This window comes from Somniosus microcephalus, chromosome 19 (genome assembly GCF_052327205.1).
Source record: "Somniosus microcephalus isolate GS21.2 chromosome 19, FLI_Smic_1.0, whole genome shotgun sequence".
NCBI classification, from domain to species: Eukaryota; Metazoa; Chordata; class Chondrichthyes; order Squaliformes; family Somniosidae; genus Somniosus; species Somniosus microcephalus.
The window spans coordinates 2,416,806-2,436,140 of NC_141005.1; the positions used below are offsets into that span (position 1 = coordinate 2,416,806).

At 50.6% G+C, this 19,335-nt stretch overlaps 1 protein-coding gene across 1 annotated transcript in view; it reads left to right on the forward strand.

Annotated features, from left to right (window-relative positions):
• Positions 1-19,111, forward strand: part of LOC147103488 (scavenger receptor class B member 1-like) — a 119,775-nt gene extending 100,664 nt beyond the window's left edge. Inside the window, exons 11-13 of the mRNA XM_086011814.1 lie at positions 1,773-1,925; positions 16,183-16,296; positions 17,772-19,111. Of these exons, the coding sequence (XP_085867940.1) occupies positions 1,773-1,925; positions 16,183-16,296 (267 nt within the window). The 3' untranslated portion in view covers positions 17,772-19,111. The remainder of the gene's footprint in view (positions 1-1,772; positions 1,926-16,182; positions 16,297-17,771) is intronic.
• The last annotated feature ends 224 nt before the right edge of the window (positions 19,112-19,335 follow it).

Genomic DNA, 19,335 nt, shown 5'->3' on the forward strand with positions numbered 1-19,335 from the left:
CCAGCCTCCCCGACCCCTGCTGGGAGCCCCCGCCTCTCCCCGACCCCTGCTGGGAACCCCAGCCTCACCTGACTTCTTCTTCTGTTGGGCTCTGTTGGTTTTCAGCTGGAATTATGGTGGGAAATTAGCAGAACCCCTAAGAAATTCCCAGAATTTTATTTCTCTTTTGCATCTCAGCTTGTGATCAGTGGGAGAGTCACTCCCCCATTTGCCCCGTGAGCTAGACATGTCGAACTGGATCTCTATGCTTATCCCTTCCTAACCCACACATTAAGAACATAAGAACTAGGAGCAGGAGTAGGCAATACGGCCCCTCGAGCCTGCTCCACCATTCAATAAGATCATGGCTGATCATCGACCTCAACTCCACTTTCCTGCACTATCCCCATATCCCTTGATTCCCTTAATATTGCTGTCAGCTGTCTAACCCCGCACATTTATTAAAGGGCTTTTGAACTTGAGGGACTGCATTAATGTGATGATTTATAATCTAAGTGAAGTGAATAATAAATGGCCGTGAAACATTTAACCAAGAGGTAATATACTTACTAAAATTAACCATTCCCTGTCCTAATGACCCTGGGTGAAAATATTTCTCCAGCCTCCCCCTTCATTCTGCCCATTATCCAGACTTTATGGCCCTTGTTACCAATGGGCCAACCAATGGAAACCACTTTCACCGTTTACACTCGTGCTCAGAACAAGTGGCCACTCAGGGTTTGGAAGCTTTAAACAAGCCTGGGGTCAGTGTACTCTTTTGGTGGCAACAATTAACAAATAAACTGTAACTTAACAAAAATAAATTAAATGAAACTTAACAAATTAAATTTAAATTTGGCTGCTGGGGTGATGATGCACTCCAGTCCCTGTGGTGCTCACTAGTCACGGAAGGCCTGGAGTGTGCCGGCAGACACCGTGTGCTCCCATCTCCAGGGCCACCCGGGCACGAACGTGGCAGTCGGGCCGAACGACCTCCTCGACCGCCCGCTGCCTGGACCAGTTGATGGCCACTTTGGCCAGGCCCAGGAGCAGTCCTACGAGCAGGTCCCCCGATCTGCCCGCTCCCCGCCGCACTAGGTGACCAAAGATCAGGAGCGTGGGACTGAAGTGCAGCTAAAAATCGAGGAGCAGCCCCTTCAAATAGTGGAAGAGGGGCTGCAACCTCTCACACTCTACATAAACATAGAACACGGACTCCTCCAGGCCACAGAAAAGGCAGGCGGCCTGGGAGTCCATGAACTGACTTAAAACCTTATTGCACGGGACTGCTCCGTGCAACACCCTCCAGGCCAAGTCCCCAATAGATAAAGGGAGGACTTCCGCGTAGAGAGCCCTGAGGTCAGTGTAAAACTAAGGATACTGGATCGGCCGCCCGTTATACACGTCAGTGAGATGGAACATCAGGCGAGATGTATAACGTGTGGCTGATCCAGTAGTGTCCATTTTACACTAATGGCAAAAGTTAAAATGCCCCCCACCCCACCCCACCTGTGCGGGGGTGTGAGGCTGTTGTCTGATGTTCCCTGGGATGCTCACCAGAAGCTCCACTTTGGTATCAGCACTCGCTATAAAAGGAGCAACCATCACAGAAAGGAAAAGAAAACAGCAGAAAATTTAAAAAAAACATACCATTACATGTTGGAAAAAATCACAAATTGAGGTAACATTATTTAATCAATAATAGTTATTATTAAGAAGCAGAATCTGAGTGTCCTTTTGTGTACTTTTACCAAACTGGTTGATGCTTATTCTACTTACTACCATTCCTTCAGAGTGGGAACATTGACGGTCCAATCCTCGATACCTTCTACACCTTCATGGTGTTGGTACCCACGGTTCTGCAATATGTTCAGTACATTCTCCTGGGACTCGGTGCTGTACTGCTGGTTATTGCTGCAATTCTTGGAATAATTTTTCTGCAACAGGTAAGAAAAATTAAAACTCGTGGAACACAAATTGCAGATGTATCATCCTGTTTGACTATTTGCATGAAAATAACCAATTTAAATAAAATAGAAGCTAATTTTTTTTCAAATTCTCAAAGCGATGAGCGTAACAATTATACGAGCAAATCAAAATAATAGTGCATGAAATGTTTTAAATACTTAACTAAGAACCAATAAGTTGATACTTGGAAACTGTGCAAACGTATTGTGAAAGTGAATGTGCCCTAAAATAGTCAGAATTGTGAAAGGACATTTTTTAAATTACTATTCATTCTCTGAATGTGGGCGTCACTGGCAAGGCCAGCATTTATTGCCCATCCCTAGTTGCCCTCGAGAAGGTGGTGGCTATTACGTCCGTGAATGACTGAGACACGGACAGCAGGAGTTGAACAAAACACGTCTTTACTGATGGAAGTCAATAGTGAAACTGAAAACAACAGAGGCTCACTAGCGCCTTTTATACAGGGGTGGTGACTGCCGGTACTGCAGTCTGAGACCAGTTATTCTCTTAAAGGTACATACACAACAATTCCTCCCCTTTTAGATGAACAGCACATAACATTCATTTAACAACTAAATGATAACTAATTACAATCACAATTACGGTTGCGAGATACATTGGTTAAGTTTAAGCAATTATAAGTTCAGTCTTTGAGAAGGCTTCCTGATTCTGTCTGGATAACGCCTCTTTGGGGTATCAGGTTCTTCTGGCAATGTTGAGTCGGGATCAATGTCGTTGTTTGGTTCATCTGCTTCCAATATTACCGGTTCTGCGGTAGCTGCAATTGGAACGTCGATTTCATTACCAGGTGTATCAGATCGTGGTGTGGAGTTGACGTTTTCCAGTGACTCTAGAATCTGGTCAGCATGGCGTCTTACAATGCTCTCCCCAACGTCCACGGTATACATGAGAGGTCCTTGTCGTGTACAAATCGTTCCTGGCTGCCATTTCTCAGTGCGGTAGTCCCGGGCCAAAACTGGTTGACCTATCTTAAAACTCCTGGTCGGCCTTTCATTCATATTCTGAAACTGCCTGTTCTCCACATCTCGTCGGACGTTTGGCTTAACCAAAACCAAGCGGCATCGTAGTCTTCGACTGAAGAACATCATGGCTGGAGCTTGGTTGGTAACCGCATGTGTCGCATTCCGGTAGGCAAACAAGAAGTTGTCCACTTTGTGTTGTAGGGGTATATCTTCATTACACATTGCCTTGATAGCCTTCTTGAATGTTTGGACAAACCTCTCGGCCAATCCATTAGTGGCTGGATGATATGGGGCAGATGTGTAATGCTTAACACCATTGTTCTTGAAGAACCTCCGGAACTCTTCAGACACAAACTGTGGTCCATTGTCAGAGCAAATCTGTTCAGGCAGCCCATTCCTGGCGAATATGATTCGTAAAACTGTGATAGTTTTTTCCGTGGTGGTTGAGGACATTTTTATTACCTCTGGCCACTTTGAATGTGCATCCACCGCAATTAAAAACATCGAGTCCATGAAGGGACCAGCAAAATCAATGTGCACCCTTTGCCATGGAGATGAGGGCCACTCCCATGGATGCAGAGGAGCTTGTAGTGGGGCGTTTTGGACCTTCTGGCATCCTGCACAGCTCTTGGTCATCTCTTCGATTTCTCTATCGATTCCCGGCCACCACACAAACGCTCTGGCTAAGTTCTTCATTTTTACCCCACCCAGATGACCCTCATGAAGCTCATTGAGCACTCTATCCGTCAACTTAGGTGGAATTACTACTCTGGATCCACACATCAAGGTACCTCTGCACACTGACAGCTGTTCTCTTCTCGGCGAGAATGCTGGCAGCAGTGGTTCACCATGTGCTGGCCATCCCTTCACCGTTAAATCATAGACCCGTGATAGTGTCGGGTCATTCCGTGTTTCCTTTTCTATGTTTGCATTCGTCACAGGGAGACATTCGACTGTGGTCGAGTGGAATAACTCCATTGGATCCACTGCAAGGTTGTCTTCTTCCACCGTCGGCAACGGTAGGCGTGACAATCCATCAGCATTTCCATGCTGTTTAGTTCCTTTGTACTCGATGTCATATTGGTGTGCCCCTAGGAAAAGGGACCACCTCTGCAGCCGTTGTGCTGTCATTATTGGTACGCCCTTCTGAGGGTTGAAAATGGAGACAAGAGGTTGATGATCGGTTAGTAGAGTAAATTTTTGACCGTGCAGGTAGTGATTGAACTTCTTCACCCCCCACACTAGGCTGAGGGCCTCTCTGTCAATCTGGGCGTAGTTACGCTCGGCAGAAGTTAACGAGCGTGACGCAAAAGCTATCGGCCTCTCCAAACCATCAAGGAATTTATGTGACAGTACCGCCCCAATGCCGTAGGGAGACGCATCACACGCCAGTCTGATCGGCAGTGCTGGGTTGTAGTGAGCCAATACTTCCCTTGAAGTGATTAAGTCCTTACTCTTCTGAAAGGCCCGCTTACAATCATCGCTCCATTTCCATGCTACCCCCGTTCGTAGCAGGGCGTTCAGTGGGTGCAAAATTGTCGACAAATTCGGCAAAAACTTATGATAGTAATTCACCAATCCGAGGAATGACCTCAGTTGCGACACATTTTCAGGTGCTGGGGCCTTAACAACCGCTTCAATTTTGTCAGGGGACTTATGTAACCCCTCTTCATCAATCACGTGGCCACAATACGATATCTGTTTCTTAAAAAATTCGCACTTGGGGCGGTTGGCTCGCAGCCCATGTTCCCGTAGTCTTGTGAGCAGCTATTCTAGGTTGTTAAGGTGTTCACTGTCATCTTCACCTGTCACAAGGATGTCGTCCAAGTAACACTGAGTCCCCGGAATCCCTTGCAGGACTTGTTCCATCGCTCTTTGCCATATCGCCGGAGCCGATGCTACTCCGAATACCAATCGACGATACTGGTAAAGACCATTGTGAGTGTTTATCGTGAGATACTTCCTAGAGGACTCTTCAACCTCCATCTGCAAATATGCTTGTGCTAGGTCAATTTTTGTAAAACGCTTCCCTCCAGACAGTGAGGCGAAGATGTCTTCTATCCTTGGAAGAGGATATTGTACTGTGTGAAGGACAGGGTTCACCGTCACCTTGAAATCCCCACAGATGCGAATCTTCCTTGGCTCCCCGGACTTATTGCTTAACGTTTTCTTCATGACAGGAACGATCGGTGTCGCCCACTCGCTCCAGTCGACCTTAGACAACACGCCTGCCTTCTCCAGATTCTCCAGCTCTGCCTCGACGGCTGGGCGAATTGCATATGGTACCGGTCTTGCTTTGAAAAACTTGGGAACTGCATTCTCTTCTATTTTTATCGAGGCGGTTACGCCTTTAAGCGTGCCCAGTTCTTGTTGAAATACCTCTTTGGCGTTAGCTAAGATTGTTGACAATCGTCCAGGAGTGACGTCTTCATCTTTTTTACCGTCCACCGTCATTGCATGAATGGAGTGCCAATCTAAGTTTATCTTCCTGATCCATTCCCGTCCCAATAACGGTGGTCCACCATTTGGCAGTATGTAGAGATACAATTTCCGTATTTTCTTGCCGTTGTATTCGACAGGCACCCTTATTTTTCCTCTGGGGTATACTTTTTGCCCCGTATACGTCGTCAAGACGATGGATGTCTCTCTTAAGGGTATGTGTGAAAATAGCCGCTCGTAGTCTCGTCGATTCATGACGGTTAGCGCTGATCCTGTATCCAATTCCATTTTAACTTGGGACCCTGCTATCGTGAGGGTGACCCAAATGGTTCGGTGATCCTCTTTTGTGACTATATTGTGAAGCTTGAGACAGCTTAGTCTCCTGTTCCCGGATTCACTATCGCTCATCTGGTCTTCGGAACTACTGTCCGTCATCTTTTGTACTTTCTTGTACGGTTCCTTAGTAGCCTTTTTGTTGTCGCTGGTCTTCTTCCCAGACCTGCAAACTCGTGCAATGTGTCCCATCTTCCCGCATTGCCTGCATATTTTGTCTTTGGACCAGCAGTCCTTCTGGTCATGGTTAGTTCTGCCGCAGCGATAACATTTTGCAAATCCCCGTGTCATTTCGTGGGTGCCGTATTCCTGTGGTTTTTGTTGAATTTCTGCAGCTCCCCTGGCTGCTGCTTCATACGATACTGCCACACTGAAAGCCTTATCTAGCGTCAGCTCTTTCTCTGAGAGTAACTTCTTCTGTGTTCCTTCACTCAGGAGTTCACAGGCAAATTTGTCCCGTAGGGTATCTGCCAGTCCTGCTCCGAACTGGCAGTGCTTTGATAGCTTGCGTAGTTCCGTAAGGTACTCAGCATTGCTCTCATCTTTATGCTGAGTTCTCCTGTGGAATTTAAATCTTTCTGCTATCAACAGCGGTGCAGGGTTTAGGTGTTCCTGTAGGACAGCAACAATTTCGTTAAAACTCTTCGCCTTCGGCTTGGCTGGAGTAATCAGGTCCCGCAATAGGCCGTACGTTCTAGCGCCCATTAAGTTTAGCAATATCGATGCCTTTTTCTCCTCCGCTATTTCGTTTGCCTCGAAATATACCTCGACTCTTTCCACATACGTGGTCCAGTCCTCTATTGTATTATCAAAAGCAGTGATACAGCCAGTCTTCGGCATCTTGCAAATCTAAAATGGCGCCTCCCGCGCTTTGCCTTCTTCCCCGCTGATTAAGATGGCGCCTCACGCGCTTTGCCTTCTTCCCCGCTGTTGTTAGCGCTGCTTTCCGCGGTTCCCGTTGCAACCTGCAGCTCCTCGCGGTTTCTTGCGCGTTTAATATTTCTTTTTTTTAAAAATTATCTTCCCGTCGTGGAACAACCCTGTGGGACTCTTGGCTCCCTCTTCGCGGGTCTATACGCAGCCCGGCTTCATAGCACCGGCCGCACCCTGTGTGCTCCACCCTCTCTCTTCTTCCCGACAATGCTGCTCGGCCCCGTTGCAAACCACCCGCTCGAGTTAGCGACCGCCGCAGCCCAGGAAGGATCAGTGCACTACCTGCCACCAGCCCGATTAGCTGAAGCACCGTTGACAGGAACCAGGCCCCGCATCCGACAGCTTCTCCAGCAATCTTCAACTCCGCAACACAGGGCGGATGCCCACGGTCGACGCCCGTTTCTACTGCCTCTTACTTTCTTTTCTTTCTGGCCTCGACCTCTGCTCACTTCGCTGCAGGAATGGATCCCAGGAGGTGGTGCAGACTGTAGGTAGGTTCGTATCTGCTCGTCGCCAGTATTACGTCCGTGAATGATTGAGACACGGACAGCAGGAGTGGAACAAAACACGTCTTTACTGATGGAAGTCAATAGTGAAACTGAAACAAGAGGCTCACTAGCGCCTTTTATACAGGGGTGGTGACTGCCGGTACTGCAGTCTGAGACCAGTTATTCTCTTAAAGGTACATACACAACAGTGGTGAGCTGCCTTCTTGAGCCGCTGCAGTCCGTGTGGTGAAGGTACTCCCACAGTGCTGTTAGGGAGGGAGTTCCAGGATTTTGACCCAGCGACAATGAAGGAACGGCCAATATATTTCCAAGTCAGGATGTTGTGCGACTTGGAGGGGAACTTGGAGGTGGTGGTGTTCCCATGCACCTGCTGCCCTTGTCCTTCTAGGTGGTAGAGGTCGTAGGTTTGGGAGGAGCTGCCGAAGAAGCCTTGGCGAGTTGCTGCAGTGCATCTTGTAGATGGTACACACTGCAGCCACGGTGCGCCGGTGGTGGAGGGAGTGAATGTTTAAGGTGGTGGATGGGGTGCCAATCAAATGGGCTGCTTTGTTCTGGATGGTGTCGAGCTTCTTGAGAGTTGTTGGAGCTACATTCATCCAGGCAAGTGGAGAGTATTCCATCACACTCCTTACTTGTGCCTTGTAGATGGTGGAAAGGCTTTGGGGAGTCAGGAGCTAAGACACTCGCCACAGAATACCCAGCCTCTGACCTGCTCTTTATGTGGCTGGTCCAGTTAAGTTTCCGGTCAATGGTGACCCCTGAGAATGTTGATGATGGGGAATTTGGTGATGGTAATGCCGTTGAATGTCATGGGGAGGTGGTTAGACTCTCGCTTGTTGGAGATAGTCATTGCCTGGCACTTCTGTGACGCGAATGTTACCTGCCACTTATCAGCCCAAGCATGAATATCGTCCAGGTCTTGCTGCAAGCAGGTACAAACTGCTTCATTATCTGAGGAGTTGCGAATGGAACTTAACACTGTGCAGTCATCAGCGAACGTCCCCACTCCTGACCTTATGATGGAAGAAAGGTCATTTATGAAGTAGCTGAAGATAAATCAAACAGTAAATCTGATGTTAGTCTGTAAAACAAACCTGACCTCAGATAATACAACAACTTGCATTTATATAAAGCCTTTTACATTGAAAGACCTCGCGAGGCGTTTCATAGAGGTGTAATCAAATACATAGTAATTCCTTCTCTGGCTTGGAGACTAAGAGGGGAAACCAAAAGTGGAAGAGTTTAGGGAGGAATCGCAGAGTCTGAGGCCTCGATGGCTGAAAGCACAGCGGCGAGTAATGGGGAGAAGACTCTGGGATTCTCTCACAAAACCCCTCCCCCTCCTCAACACAATAGCAAAATACTGCGAATGCTGGAAATCTGAAATAACATAAGAACATGCTGGAAACACTCAGCAGGTCAGGCAGCATTGTGGAGAGAGAAACGGAGTCAACGTTTCAGGTCTGGGACCCTTCGTCAGAACTGGGAAAGGTTAGAGAAGAGTGATTTTTAAGCAGGGGCAGGGAGGAGGGGAGGAAAGAACAAAGGGAGGGTCTGCGACAGGCTGGAAGGCTGGAGAGATTGACTGACAAAAGGGATGATGGTGCGAGGCATAAAGAGAGGTAATGGGACAAGTACAGAAACACAAGAGGACTCTAGATGAGGTGTGAATGACGACGGCAGAATCATCAACAGTTGCCGTGTGAGAAGACAAGGGGGAAGAAAAGTATAAATAGGGGCAGAGGTCATGGTCTGAAATTGTTGAACTCGAGGTTGAGTCCAGAAGTCTGTGTGGTAAACCACTGTTATAGTTATCACTGTATATTGTTCTCACTGTTCTCACTGTCACATCACTACACGAGGTCGCCTCTTGTCGCACTGTTATACCTGGGCTGACCACCTCCGACTCCGCCCATTACCTGCCCAGGTATAAAGGTAGCTGACTGGCTAGTATTCCTCCCTGTTGGATCGGATCACCCACGAGGGTGGGCTCTGTTATTTAGCCAATAAAAACCTTCAGTTACGTTCTTAACTCGTCGCCTTTTATTGGACTAATTGATAGGCATATCAATTTTATTGACTAAATTTTAAAGATGTCTGATAATGAACAGCAACAGCAAGGAGCTCACCCAGCAGCACAGCAACAGCAGCCTCCAGACAACGGGCCACACCAGCCGGCTTGGCTGCAAGCCTTGAAACCACCATACCTGGATCTAAACCCACAGGCACCAAACTCAGCCAACGACTTCAAACACTGGCTGGACTGCTTCGAATCGTACCTGGAGGAAGCCGTCGTCCCTCAGAGATCCAAACTAAGAGTCCTGAAAGCCCAAGCGAGCCCGAGAGTATATACACTCATCCAGGACATGACTACGTACGACGACGCCATCAACCTACTGAAACAGCAGTACCGGAGCCCGGTAAACTACATGTACACTAGGCATCTCTTAAGATCTCACCAGCAACAGCCAGGAGAATCGATAGCTGAATTTTCACGAGCGCTGAGACAACTCGGCAGGAACTGTGACTTTAAAGCGGTGACGGCTACTGCGAACATGGAAGACAATGTCCGCGACGCCTTGGTGAGAGGCCTACGTTCCGACTACACACGGCAAAGACTGCTTGAAGCTAAGGACATAGACCTGGACAAGGCCGAAGCCCTCGCCCTCACCCTAGAGGCCACCCAGCAAGACCAGGAAGCGTTTGCCAGGTACTATTCGCGACCCTGGGACTCGGGCCCGACCCCCACCCCACCACCCTTCACAGCGCTGCCCCCGGGACCTACCTCAGCGTCTGCATCACGGATCCGACCGGGCCCGCTAGCCCCGGTACCGGCCCCGACATCAGGCAACCCCGATCGGGCCGCTGGCTGCTTCTTTTGCGGCCAGGAGAAGCATCCGAGGTCGCGCTGCCCAGCCAAAAACTCGACCTGCAAAACCTGCCTCAAGAAAGGCCACTTCTCCAAGGCCTGCAGAAGCAAATCCTCAGAAGCCAGCAGTGCCTCATGCGAACCCTGGGGGCGGCCATCTTTGTGCGGGGCAGCCGAAGCCTGCAGAGCCTCATGGGAAAACCAGGGGCGGCCATCTTTGTGCGGGGCAGCCGAAGCCTGCAGAGCCTCATGGGAAAACCAGGGGCGGCCATCTTTGTGCGGGGCAGCCGAAGCCTGCAGAGCCTCATGGGAACAGCAGGGGCGGCCATCTTTGTGCGGGGCAAACGATTTAAACAGAGCCTCATGTGAACTACGGGGGCCGCCATCTTCGCCGCCATCTTGTCATGACAACGACGCGCTCATCTACACCCTAGCTTCCGTGACCCTGGATCAAGCCCGCCCGCACCACCTGGCCAGCTCAATGATGGACATCAAAGTCAACGGCCACGCCACGACCTGCCTGTTCGACAGCGGAAGCACGGAGAGCTTCATCCACCCAGACACGGTGAGCCACTACTCCCTCCCCGTCCTGCCAACGCGCAGCTGCATCTCGATGGCATCGAGGTCGCACGCCACAGACATCAGCGGCTACTGTGTCGTGACATTGTCGGTTAAAGGGACAGAGTATAAAAATTTTAAACTCCTCGTACTCCCCCAGCTGTGCGCTGCCGTCATACTAGGGCTGGACTTCCAATCCCACCTCCAAAGTGTAACCCTAGCATACGGTGGACCCCTCCCCCCACTCACAGTCGACAACCAGCGAAAGTTAAACCGCCCACCGCGTAACACCTGCAGCCTATCCACCCTCAAGGTACCGCCACCTTCCCTGTTCGCTAACCTCACCCCCGACTGCAAACCTGTCGCTACTAAGAGCAGGCGGTACAGCGCTGGGGACAGAGCCTTCATTAGCTCTGAGGTGCAGCGACTCCTGAAGGAGGGCATTATTGAGGGGAGCAGCAGCCCCTGGCGTGCCCAGGTGGTGGTAGTCAAGACCGGCGACAAAAATCGCCTGGTTATCGACTACAGCCAGACCATAAACAGATACACCCAGCTGGACGCATACCCCCTCCCCCGCATATCGGACATGGTCAATGAGATTGCACAATACCGCGTATTCTCGACCATCGACCTCAAGTCGGCCTACCACCAACTCCCCATCAGCCCGGAGGACAGCCAGTACACCGCCTTCGAGGCGAATGGCCGCCTCTACCAATTCCTTAGGGTCCCCTTTGGTGTCACCAACGGGGTCTCGGTTTTCCAACGGGAGATGGACCGGATGGTTGACCAGAACGGACTACAGGCCACTTTCCCCTATCTCGATAACGTCACCATCTGCGGCCGCAACCGGCAGGACCATGACGTGAATCTGGAGAAATTCCTCCGTACGGCCCAACGGCTGAACCTCACCTACAATAAGGAGAAATGCGTGTTTAACACAGCGCGCCTTGCCATCCTTGGCTGTGTAGTAGAGAACGGAGTCATCGGCCCCGACCCCGAAAGAATGCGCCCCCTCATGGAGCTACCCCTCCCCCACTGTCCAAAAGCACTTAGGAGAACCCTGGGGCTTTTCGCCTACTATGCCCAATGGGTACCCAATTATGCGGACAAAGCCAGACCCCTCCTGAAAACCACATCCTTCCCCCTCACGGAAGAGGCGTGCGCGGCCTTCTCCCTCATTAAGGGAGACATAGCCAAGGCCACAATGCACGCAGTGGATGAGTCAATCCCCTTCCAAGTGGAGAGCGATGCATCCGACTTCGCCCTAGCCGCTACCCTTAACCAGGAGGGTAGGCCGGTAGCCTTCTTCTCAAGGACCCTACAGGGCCCCGAGACCCGACACTCGTCGGTCGAGAAGGAAGCCCAGGCAATTGTGGAGGCAGTACGGCGCTGGAGGCACTACTTGGCAGGCAAACGATTTACCCTCCTCACCGACCAACGCTCGGTTGCCTTCATGTTTAATAACAAGCTGAGGGGCAAGATCAAGAACGACAAAATCTTGAGATGGAGAATCGAGCTTTCCACCTATGATTATGAGATCTTGTACCGGCCCGGTAAACTGAACGACCCCCCTGATGCTCTTTCACGCATTACATGCGCCAGCGCGCAAAGTGATAGACTTCAGACCCTCCACAATGACCTCTGCCACCCCGGAGTCACCAGACTCTACCATTTCATTAAGGCCCGCAACCTGCCATACTCCATCGAGGAGGTCAGGACCATGACCAGGAACTGCCAGATCTGTGCTGAGTGCAAACCGCACTTCTATAAGCCGGACAGAGCAAGCCTGATCAAGGCCACCCGCCCCTTCGAGCGTCTGAGCATCGACTTCAAGGGGCCCCTACCGTCATCCGACCGTAATGTGTACTTCCTCAACATCGTTGATGAGTACTCCCGTTTCCCCTTTGCCTTCCCCTGCCCAGACATGACCAGTAACACGGTCATTAAATGCCTGAACAAACTCTTCGCCTTGTTCGGGTTCCCGAACTATATACATAGTGACCGGGGCGCCTCCTTCATGAGCGAGGAACTCCGTCAGTTCCTATTGGAGAGGGGTATTGCAGCAAGCAGGACCACCAGCTACAACCCCCGAGGGAACGGCCAGGTGGAAAGAGAGAACGCGACGGTATGGAAGGCCACCCTCTTAGCCTTAAAGTCTAAGGGCCTCCCAACCTCCCGCTGGCAAGAGGTCCTCCCGATTGCGCTGCACTCCATCCGGTCACTACTTTGCACTGCCATTAACACCACCCCCCATGCTCGAATGTTTGTCTTCCCCAGGAAGTCGACTACGGGAACCACCCTACCAACCTGGCTGACCTCTCCGGGACCCGTCTTGCTGCGAAAGCACGTGAGGGCCCATAAAACGGACCCCCTGGTCGAGAAGGTGAACCTCCTGCACGCCAACCCCCAGTACGCCTATGTGGCTTACCCAGACGGACGGGAGGACACTGTCTCCTTACGAGACCTCGCACCCTCACCCCCCCCTCCCAACCCCCCGAGTCCAGCCGAGGTAGACGGCATGCCGGAACCCCACGAGCCTTTGCCGACTACGCAGACACCAGCTTTAACACCGGATAATGTAACACCGCCGCTGCGACGATCGGAGAGGCTAACGAAGCCTCCGGACAGACTGACATACCAGAGCTGGTAATACACTTCACCCCGCCGGACTCTAATCTAAACAAGGGGTGAATGTGGTAAACCACTGTTATAGTTATCACTGTATATTGTTCTCACTGTTCTCACTGTCACATCACTACACGAGGTCGCCTCTTGTCGCACTGTTATACCTGGGCTGACCACCTCCGACTCCGCCCATTACCTGCCCAGGTATAAAGGTAGCTGACTGGCTAGTATTCCTCCCTGTTGGATCGGATCACCCACGAGGGTGGGCTCTGTTATTTAGCCAATAAAAACCTTCAGTTACGTTCTTAACTCGTCGCCTTTTATTGGACTAATTGATAGGCATATCAGTCTGTAAAGTGCCTAATCGAAAGATAAGGTGCTGTTCCTCGAGCTTACGCTGAGCTTCGTTGGAACAGTGTAAGAGGCTGAGGTCAGAGTGGGAGTGGAGCGGAGAATTAAAGTGACAGGCGACCGGAAGCTCGGGGTCACGTTTGTGGACTGAACGGAGGTGTTCCGCAAAGCGGTCACCCAATCTGCGTTTGGTCTCCCCAATGCAGCATCGTGAGCAGCGAATACAGTATACTAAATTGCAAGAAGTACAAATAAATCGCTGTTTCACCTGGAAGGAGTGTTTGGGGCCCTGGACAGTGGGAAGAGAGGAGGTAAAAGGGCAGGTGTTGCATCTCCTGCATTTGCATGGGAAGGTGCCGGGCAAAGGGGAAGGGGTGTTGGGGGTGATAGAGGAGTGGATCAGGGTGTCGCGGAGGGAGCGGTCCCTTCGGAATGCTGAAAAGGGGGGGAGGGGAAGATTTGTTTGGTGGTGGGATCACGCTGGAGGTGGCGGAAATGGCGCAGGATGATCTGTTGAATGTGTTGGCTGGTGGGGTGAAAGGTGAGGGCAAGGGAAACCCTATCGTGGTTCTGGGAGGGAGGGGCAGAGGACAGACACGGTCGAGGGCCATGTCAACCATGGTAGGTCAACCATGTCCTTCACCTCCTCTCCGTCCTTTAAGACCTTCCTTAAACCCATCTCTGACCGAGCTTTTATCACCCCCTTGCATTGGTTCAGCCTGTGTGATGCACCTCGGGGAACCTTTTCTGTTGTTATATAAATGCAAGTTATTAATTTTGATCTTGTTGCCCTCTTCCTGTCGTCTCCTCTGCTAGACTCTCGTGTCAGTTTTTGTCAAACTGCCGACTCCTCACCCAAGACCAGACCACTCCCCCCAGCCTAAATTGGCAATGACCCTGATGCATTCAAGGAATAGAGTTGTCACGAGAATGTGTTATCTTGCATTGTCTGCAGCATGCTGGTTCACACTCCTTGTCCGGATTTAATCAAAGCCTCCATCCCATTCCTCCTGCGCATTTAACCCCTCAGGAGCTAAGTTTTGCTCAGTAGTCGAATTTTAACATGTATTACAGCAAAGCGCACCAGGGCAATATAGAATGTGATGGGCATATTACAAACTGCTGTTCCTTCAGCTGGAGTGTGATAATTAAACATTTCTTCTATTAATAGCCAAATGAACCCTGTCACTTATACAGTGCATGTGATTCTGATTGTGACTGGCTGAAAACTAATCCTACAATCCCACAAATACTAAACCAATTGACACCGATTTTAGTAACAAAGTTAGTGGAGTCGCAGAATCTGAACGGAAACATCCGCGTCCTGGGAATCCGGACCCCTCCGGGCACTTCAGTAATTTAAGTAAGAGTCCATCGAAACAGCTGGAAACTGGGTGTAGACTCATCCCGCCTGATCGAGCTGTACACCGGGATTCTGGAGAGAACCTGCCTGCCTGAAACACTGCCATCGCCGGAGCAAGGGGTAGGGACTGGACGCAGATCTCTCCCCCCTCCACCTTAGATGTGCCCCTAGTGACGGAGTCTCTGACCCTGGAGTGTCTGCTGGTGTCGGCAGGTGCATGTCCCCAGTAGGGGCACCAGGACAGGTGCATGTCCCCAGCAGGGGCACCAGGACAGGTGCATGTCCCCAGCAGGGGCACCAGGACAGGTGCATGTCCCCAGCAGGTGCATGTCCCTGGCAGGGGCACCAGGACAGGTGCATGTCCCCGGCAGGGGCACCAGGACAGGTGCATGTCCCTGGCAGGGGCACCAGGACAGGTGCATGTCCCCAGCAGGTGCATGTCCCCAGCAGGGGCACCAGGACAGGTGCATGTCCCCAGCAGGGGCACCAGGACAGGTGCATGTCCCTGGCAGGGGCACCAGGACAGGTGCATGTCCCCAGCAGGGGCACCAGGACAGGTGCATGTCCCTGGCAGGGGCACCAGGACAGGTGCATGTCCCCAGCAGGGGCACCAGGACAGGTGCATGTCCCCAGCAGGGGCACCAGGACAGGTGCATGTCCCCAGCAGGTGCATGTCCCTGGCAGGGGCACCAGGACAGGTGCATGTCCCCAGCAGGGGCACCAGGACAGGTGCATGTCCCTGGCAGGGGCACCAGGACAGGTGCATGTCCCCAGCAGGTGCATGTCCCCAGCAGGGGCACCAGGACAGGTGCATGTCCCCAGCAGGGGCACCAGGACAGGTGCATGTCCCTGGCAGGGGCACCAGGACAGGTGCATGTCCCCAGCAGGGGCACCAGGACAGGTGCATGTCCCTGGCAGGGGCACCAGGACAGGTGCATGTCCCCAGCAGGGGCACCAGGACAGGTGCATGTCCCTGGCAGGGGCACCAGGACAGGTGCATGTCCCCAGCAGGGGCACCAGGACAGGTGCATGTCCCTGGCAGGGGCACCAGGACAGGTGCATGTCCCCGGCAGGGGCACCAGGACAGGTGCATGTCCCCGGCAGGTGCATATCCCCAGCAGGGGCACCAGGACAGGTGCATATCCCCAGCAGGGGCACCAGGACAGGTGCATGTCCCTGGCAGGGGCACCAGGACAGGTGTCATCGTGGGTGTTTTGGGCTCCGGCACAGCTTGTGTTGCTCATGTGATGTTGATTATTGCTTCTTTTGTAGAAAAGAAACCAAAAATCGAGCGCTGAAAATATTGGAGACGTGTTAGCTGATTCAGAAAAAGCCAAAGTGGTGGCAGCTGCTAATGGGAAGATAATAACTGCGTCCCATTTCTAGGTGGGTTACACATTTTATCACCGCTCATCCTCACCCGTTTTATTATCGCTGAATCACAACTCATGAAACTGTGTTAGTTTAACAATTAGCAATTGAAGGATTCATTCACAGACTGAGGCTCCCCTAGAAGACCAGTTTTCCCCAGGAACATTCCAGATAGTGGCCCATAATTTCCGATCGGAGGCTTCCTGCGTGCGGATGTCTCCTATCGGGAAAAATCTACGCCCTTACCTGAGGGCTCCCAAGGTGAGGCCATTTCCGATTCTGGGCCTCTCCACAGTCGGAATGCGCAGGGCCCAGGTATCCCAGGGGCGCAGGCGGTTCACAAGCATCCCTGGATCACGTGGGCCAGGCTAGCCAATGGGAGAAGGGAATCTCCTTTCATACTTTTGACAGGTGGACCGGTCAAATATATGAATGGGGATCACTGGAAAAAAGACACTAAAACATTAAATACATTTTTTTTTTAAATCACATTTTTAAAATGAGTTAAAATTACATTAAATTAAATATTTTAAACAAATTTAATTTTTTGAAAAACAAAGTTTTTTACAGGGCTAAAAATAAACTTACCTTTTTTAAAAGTATTTTTAAATTTTAAATGAAAGATTTTTTAACTTTTTTTAAACTCTTGTGCTGGTAAAAGCAGGTCTTACACCTGCTTTTACCAGGCGTAAGATTTTTAAGGGATTTCAGCAGGCGGAGGTTCTGCAGAAAGTGGAACTCTCCCCCCGCAGAGGCCCTTCTCCAGGGCAGGCGTCCGATCTGTCAGGAGGATTCTTGACAGATCGGAAATGCCAGTTTTCAGCGCATGCGATTCGTACAACTCGTACACACCCGTAGGCATCGGGAAATATGGGCCAAAATCTCTCTAACCAGGGGGTGTGTCCGCTATTAACATGAAAGGGCTGTAGGGGGAAGGGGGGTGTGGGGGACATTAGTAAAGTGCACCATCTGCTGCAGGATGAGCGTTGGTTTGGAGTTTCGCGGTGTGAGGAGGAACTTCAAGTCACCTTCCCCTAAATTCTACGGAATAATTTATTAATACAATGTAAACAAATAGATAATTTACTGATGTAACCTGCACTTTGTACTATGTGTACACTGAAACTTTACACCCACAGGTCATAACAGTATTCTTGATGTGCAACCTTCTGAACTGATACCCCGTGTCCCCCTCGCTCCCAGTGTCCCCCTCGCTCCCAGTGTCCCCCTCGCTCCCAGTGTCCCCCTCGCTCCCAGTGCCCCCCTCGCTCCCAGTGTCCCCCTCGCTCCCAGTGCCCCCCTCGCTCCCAGTGTCCCCCTCGCTCCCAGTGTCCCCCTCGCTCCCAGTGTCCCCCTCGCTCCCAGTGTCCCCCTCGCTCCCAGTGTCCCCCTCGCTCCCAGTGTCCCCCTCGCTCCCAGTGCCCCCCTCGCTCCCAGTGTCCCCCTCGCTCCCAGTGCCCCCAGTAAATCTCATGTTTCTTTTGTTTTAGTACCTTCAAAGCACTCTGAAGAAAATGAAGAAAGTTCCTGAAGAACAGTCTCCTGCCTTACTCTTCTTGACTTGCAGACTGAGCATTATTAGACTAAGTTTGGAATCTGAACTGATTTTTTTTTCATGTGATGAAGTTTTTCTGTAATTTTGACGTGATGAAGTTTTTCTGTAATTTTGACTAAGATGTGAAAAGTCCCTCATTTCCTGTCCTCAGTCTCTGGAAACCTCTCGTGTGAGAGGCACAGCCTGCCCCCAGATTTTGATGGAGCTGTGATTAGATCATAAGAATTCGGAGCAGGAGTCGGCCCCTCGAGCCTGCTCCACTCATTCAATAAGATCATGGCTGATCATCGACCTCAACTCCACTTTCCCAGCCGATCCCCATATCCCTTGATTCCCCTAGAGTCCAAAAATCTATCGATCTCAGTCTTGAATATACTCAACGACTGAGCCTCCACAGCCCTCTGGGGTGGAGAATTCCAAAGGTTCACCACCCTTTGAATGAAGAAATTTCTCCTCATCTCGGTCTTAAATGGCCGACCCCTTATCCTGAGACTGTGACCCCCGGTTCTAGACTCTCCAGCCAGGGGAAACAACCTCTCAGTATCGACCCTGTCAGGCCATACAACATGACCACTGGGAGTTGTATGGAACCCTTTCTCTGTGTCTCTTCCCCCTTCCACTCAGAACCTCTTCACAATGGTGCAGCTGACAGTGCCAGAAAGTGTCACCATTTGCCCCGAGCCGTGCGTTACCGTGGGTCGGACAGTCAGCTTTCTCTGTACATCTTCTGCATTTCATATAATTGCTGCAGTTTGCGTGTGATTCCCCCTCCTTGTTGACTCCTCTGTTCACTTCATCATAGAAACTAGAACAATGTGCCTCTGCTGGGACTGGAACTGGTGCTGGTGTCGGTGTCAGCTCCCAAGCCACAGCTAGCTGCTCGAGTCTCATTCCTTCAGTGTTTCTTCAGGTCTCAACAGAAATCTGCAGCAAGATCAGGAAAGTCCACATCAGCGCACAGCTGTATCCCACAAACCACTTGAGTTTCATTTCTCTTCCTTGCTCGGGGATTCCACCAGTAACTGAGGCAGCGGAAACCTTTTCTTAACCTGTACTACCAATTTTATTTTAAGAACATATTTACGTATATTTTAAACAAACTACAAAGCTGATTTAATTTTGTAGCAATATTTTAACCGTATTAATTATGAACATTTTACAATTGAAACATTTTATTCGGGTGATGTGAATCACCAAAACCAAAGCTTTTATTTTTCCAAAAATCAGTTTGTTTATTAATAGTCACTCTGTACATTAAAGGTATATAAATGCTCAGTTTCTCGTCATCTATCACAGTCACACCTTTCCTCACTATATGTCAACATTTATAATGGAAACGGTCCTTAGAAACATGTCACGTTGGGATAATGAGCCATGTACAGAAGGGATCCAGATGTTTTATTGCAATCAGTCTATTATAAATGCAAACATTTGGAAAGCTGTACAAGGCAGGATTTTGCTGTCGTTTGCCACCCATTTAGCAGCAGTCACGGGCGGTG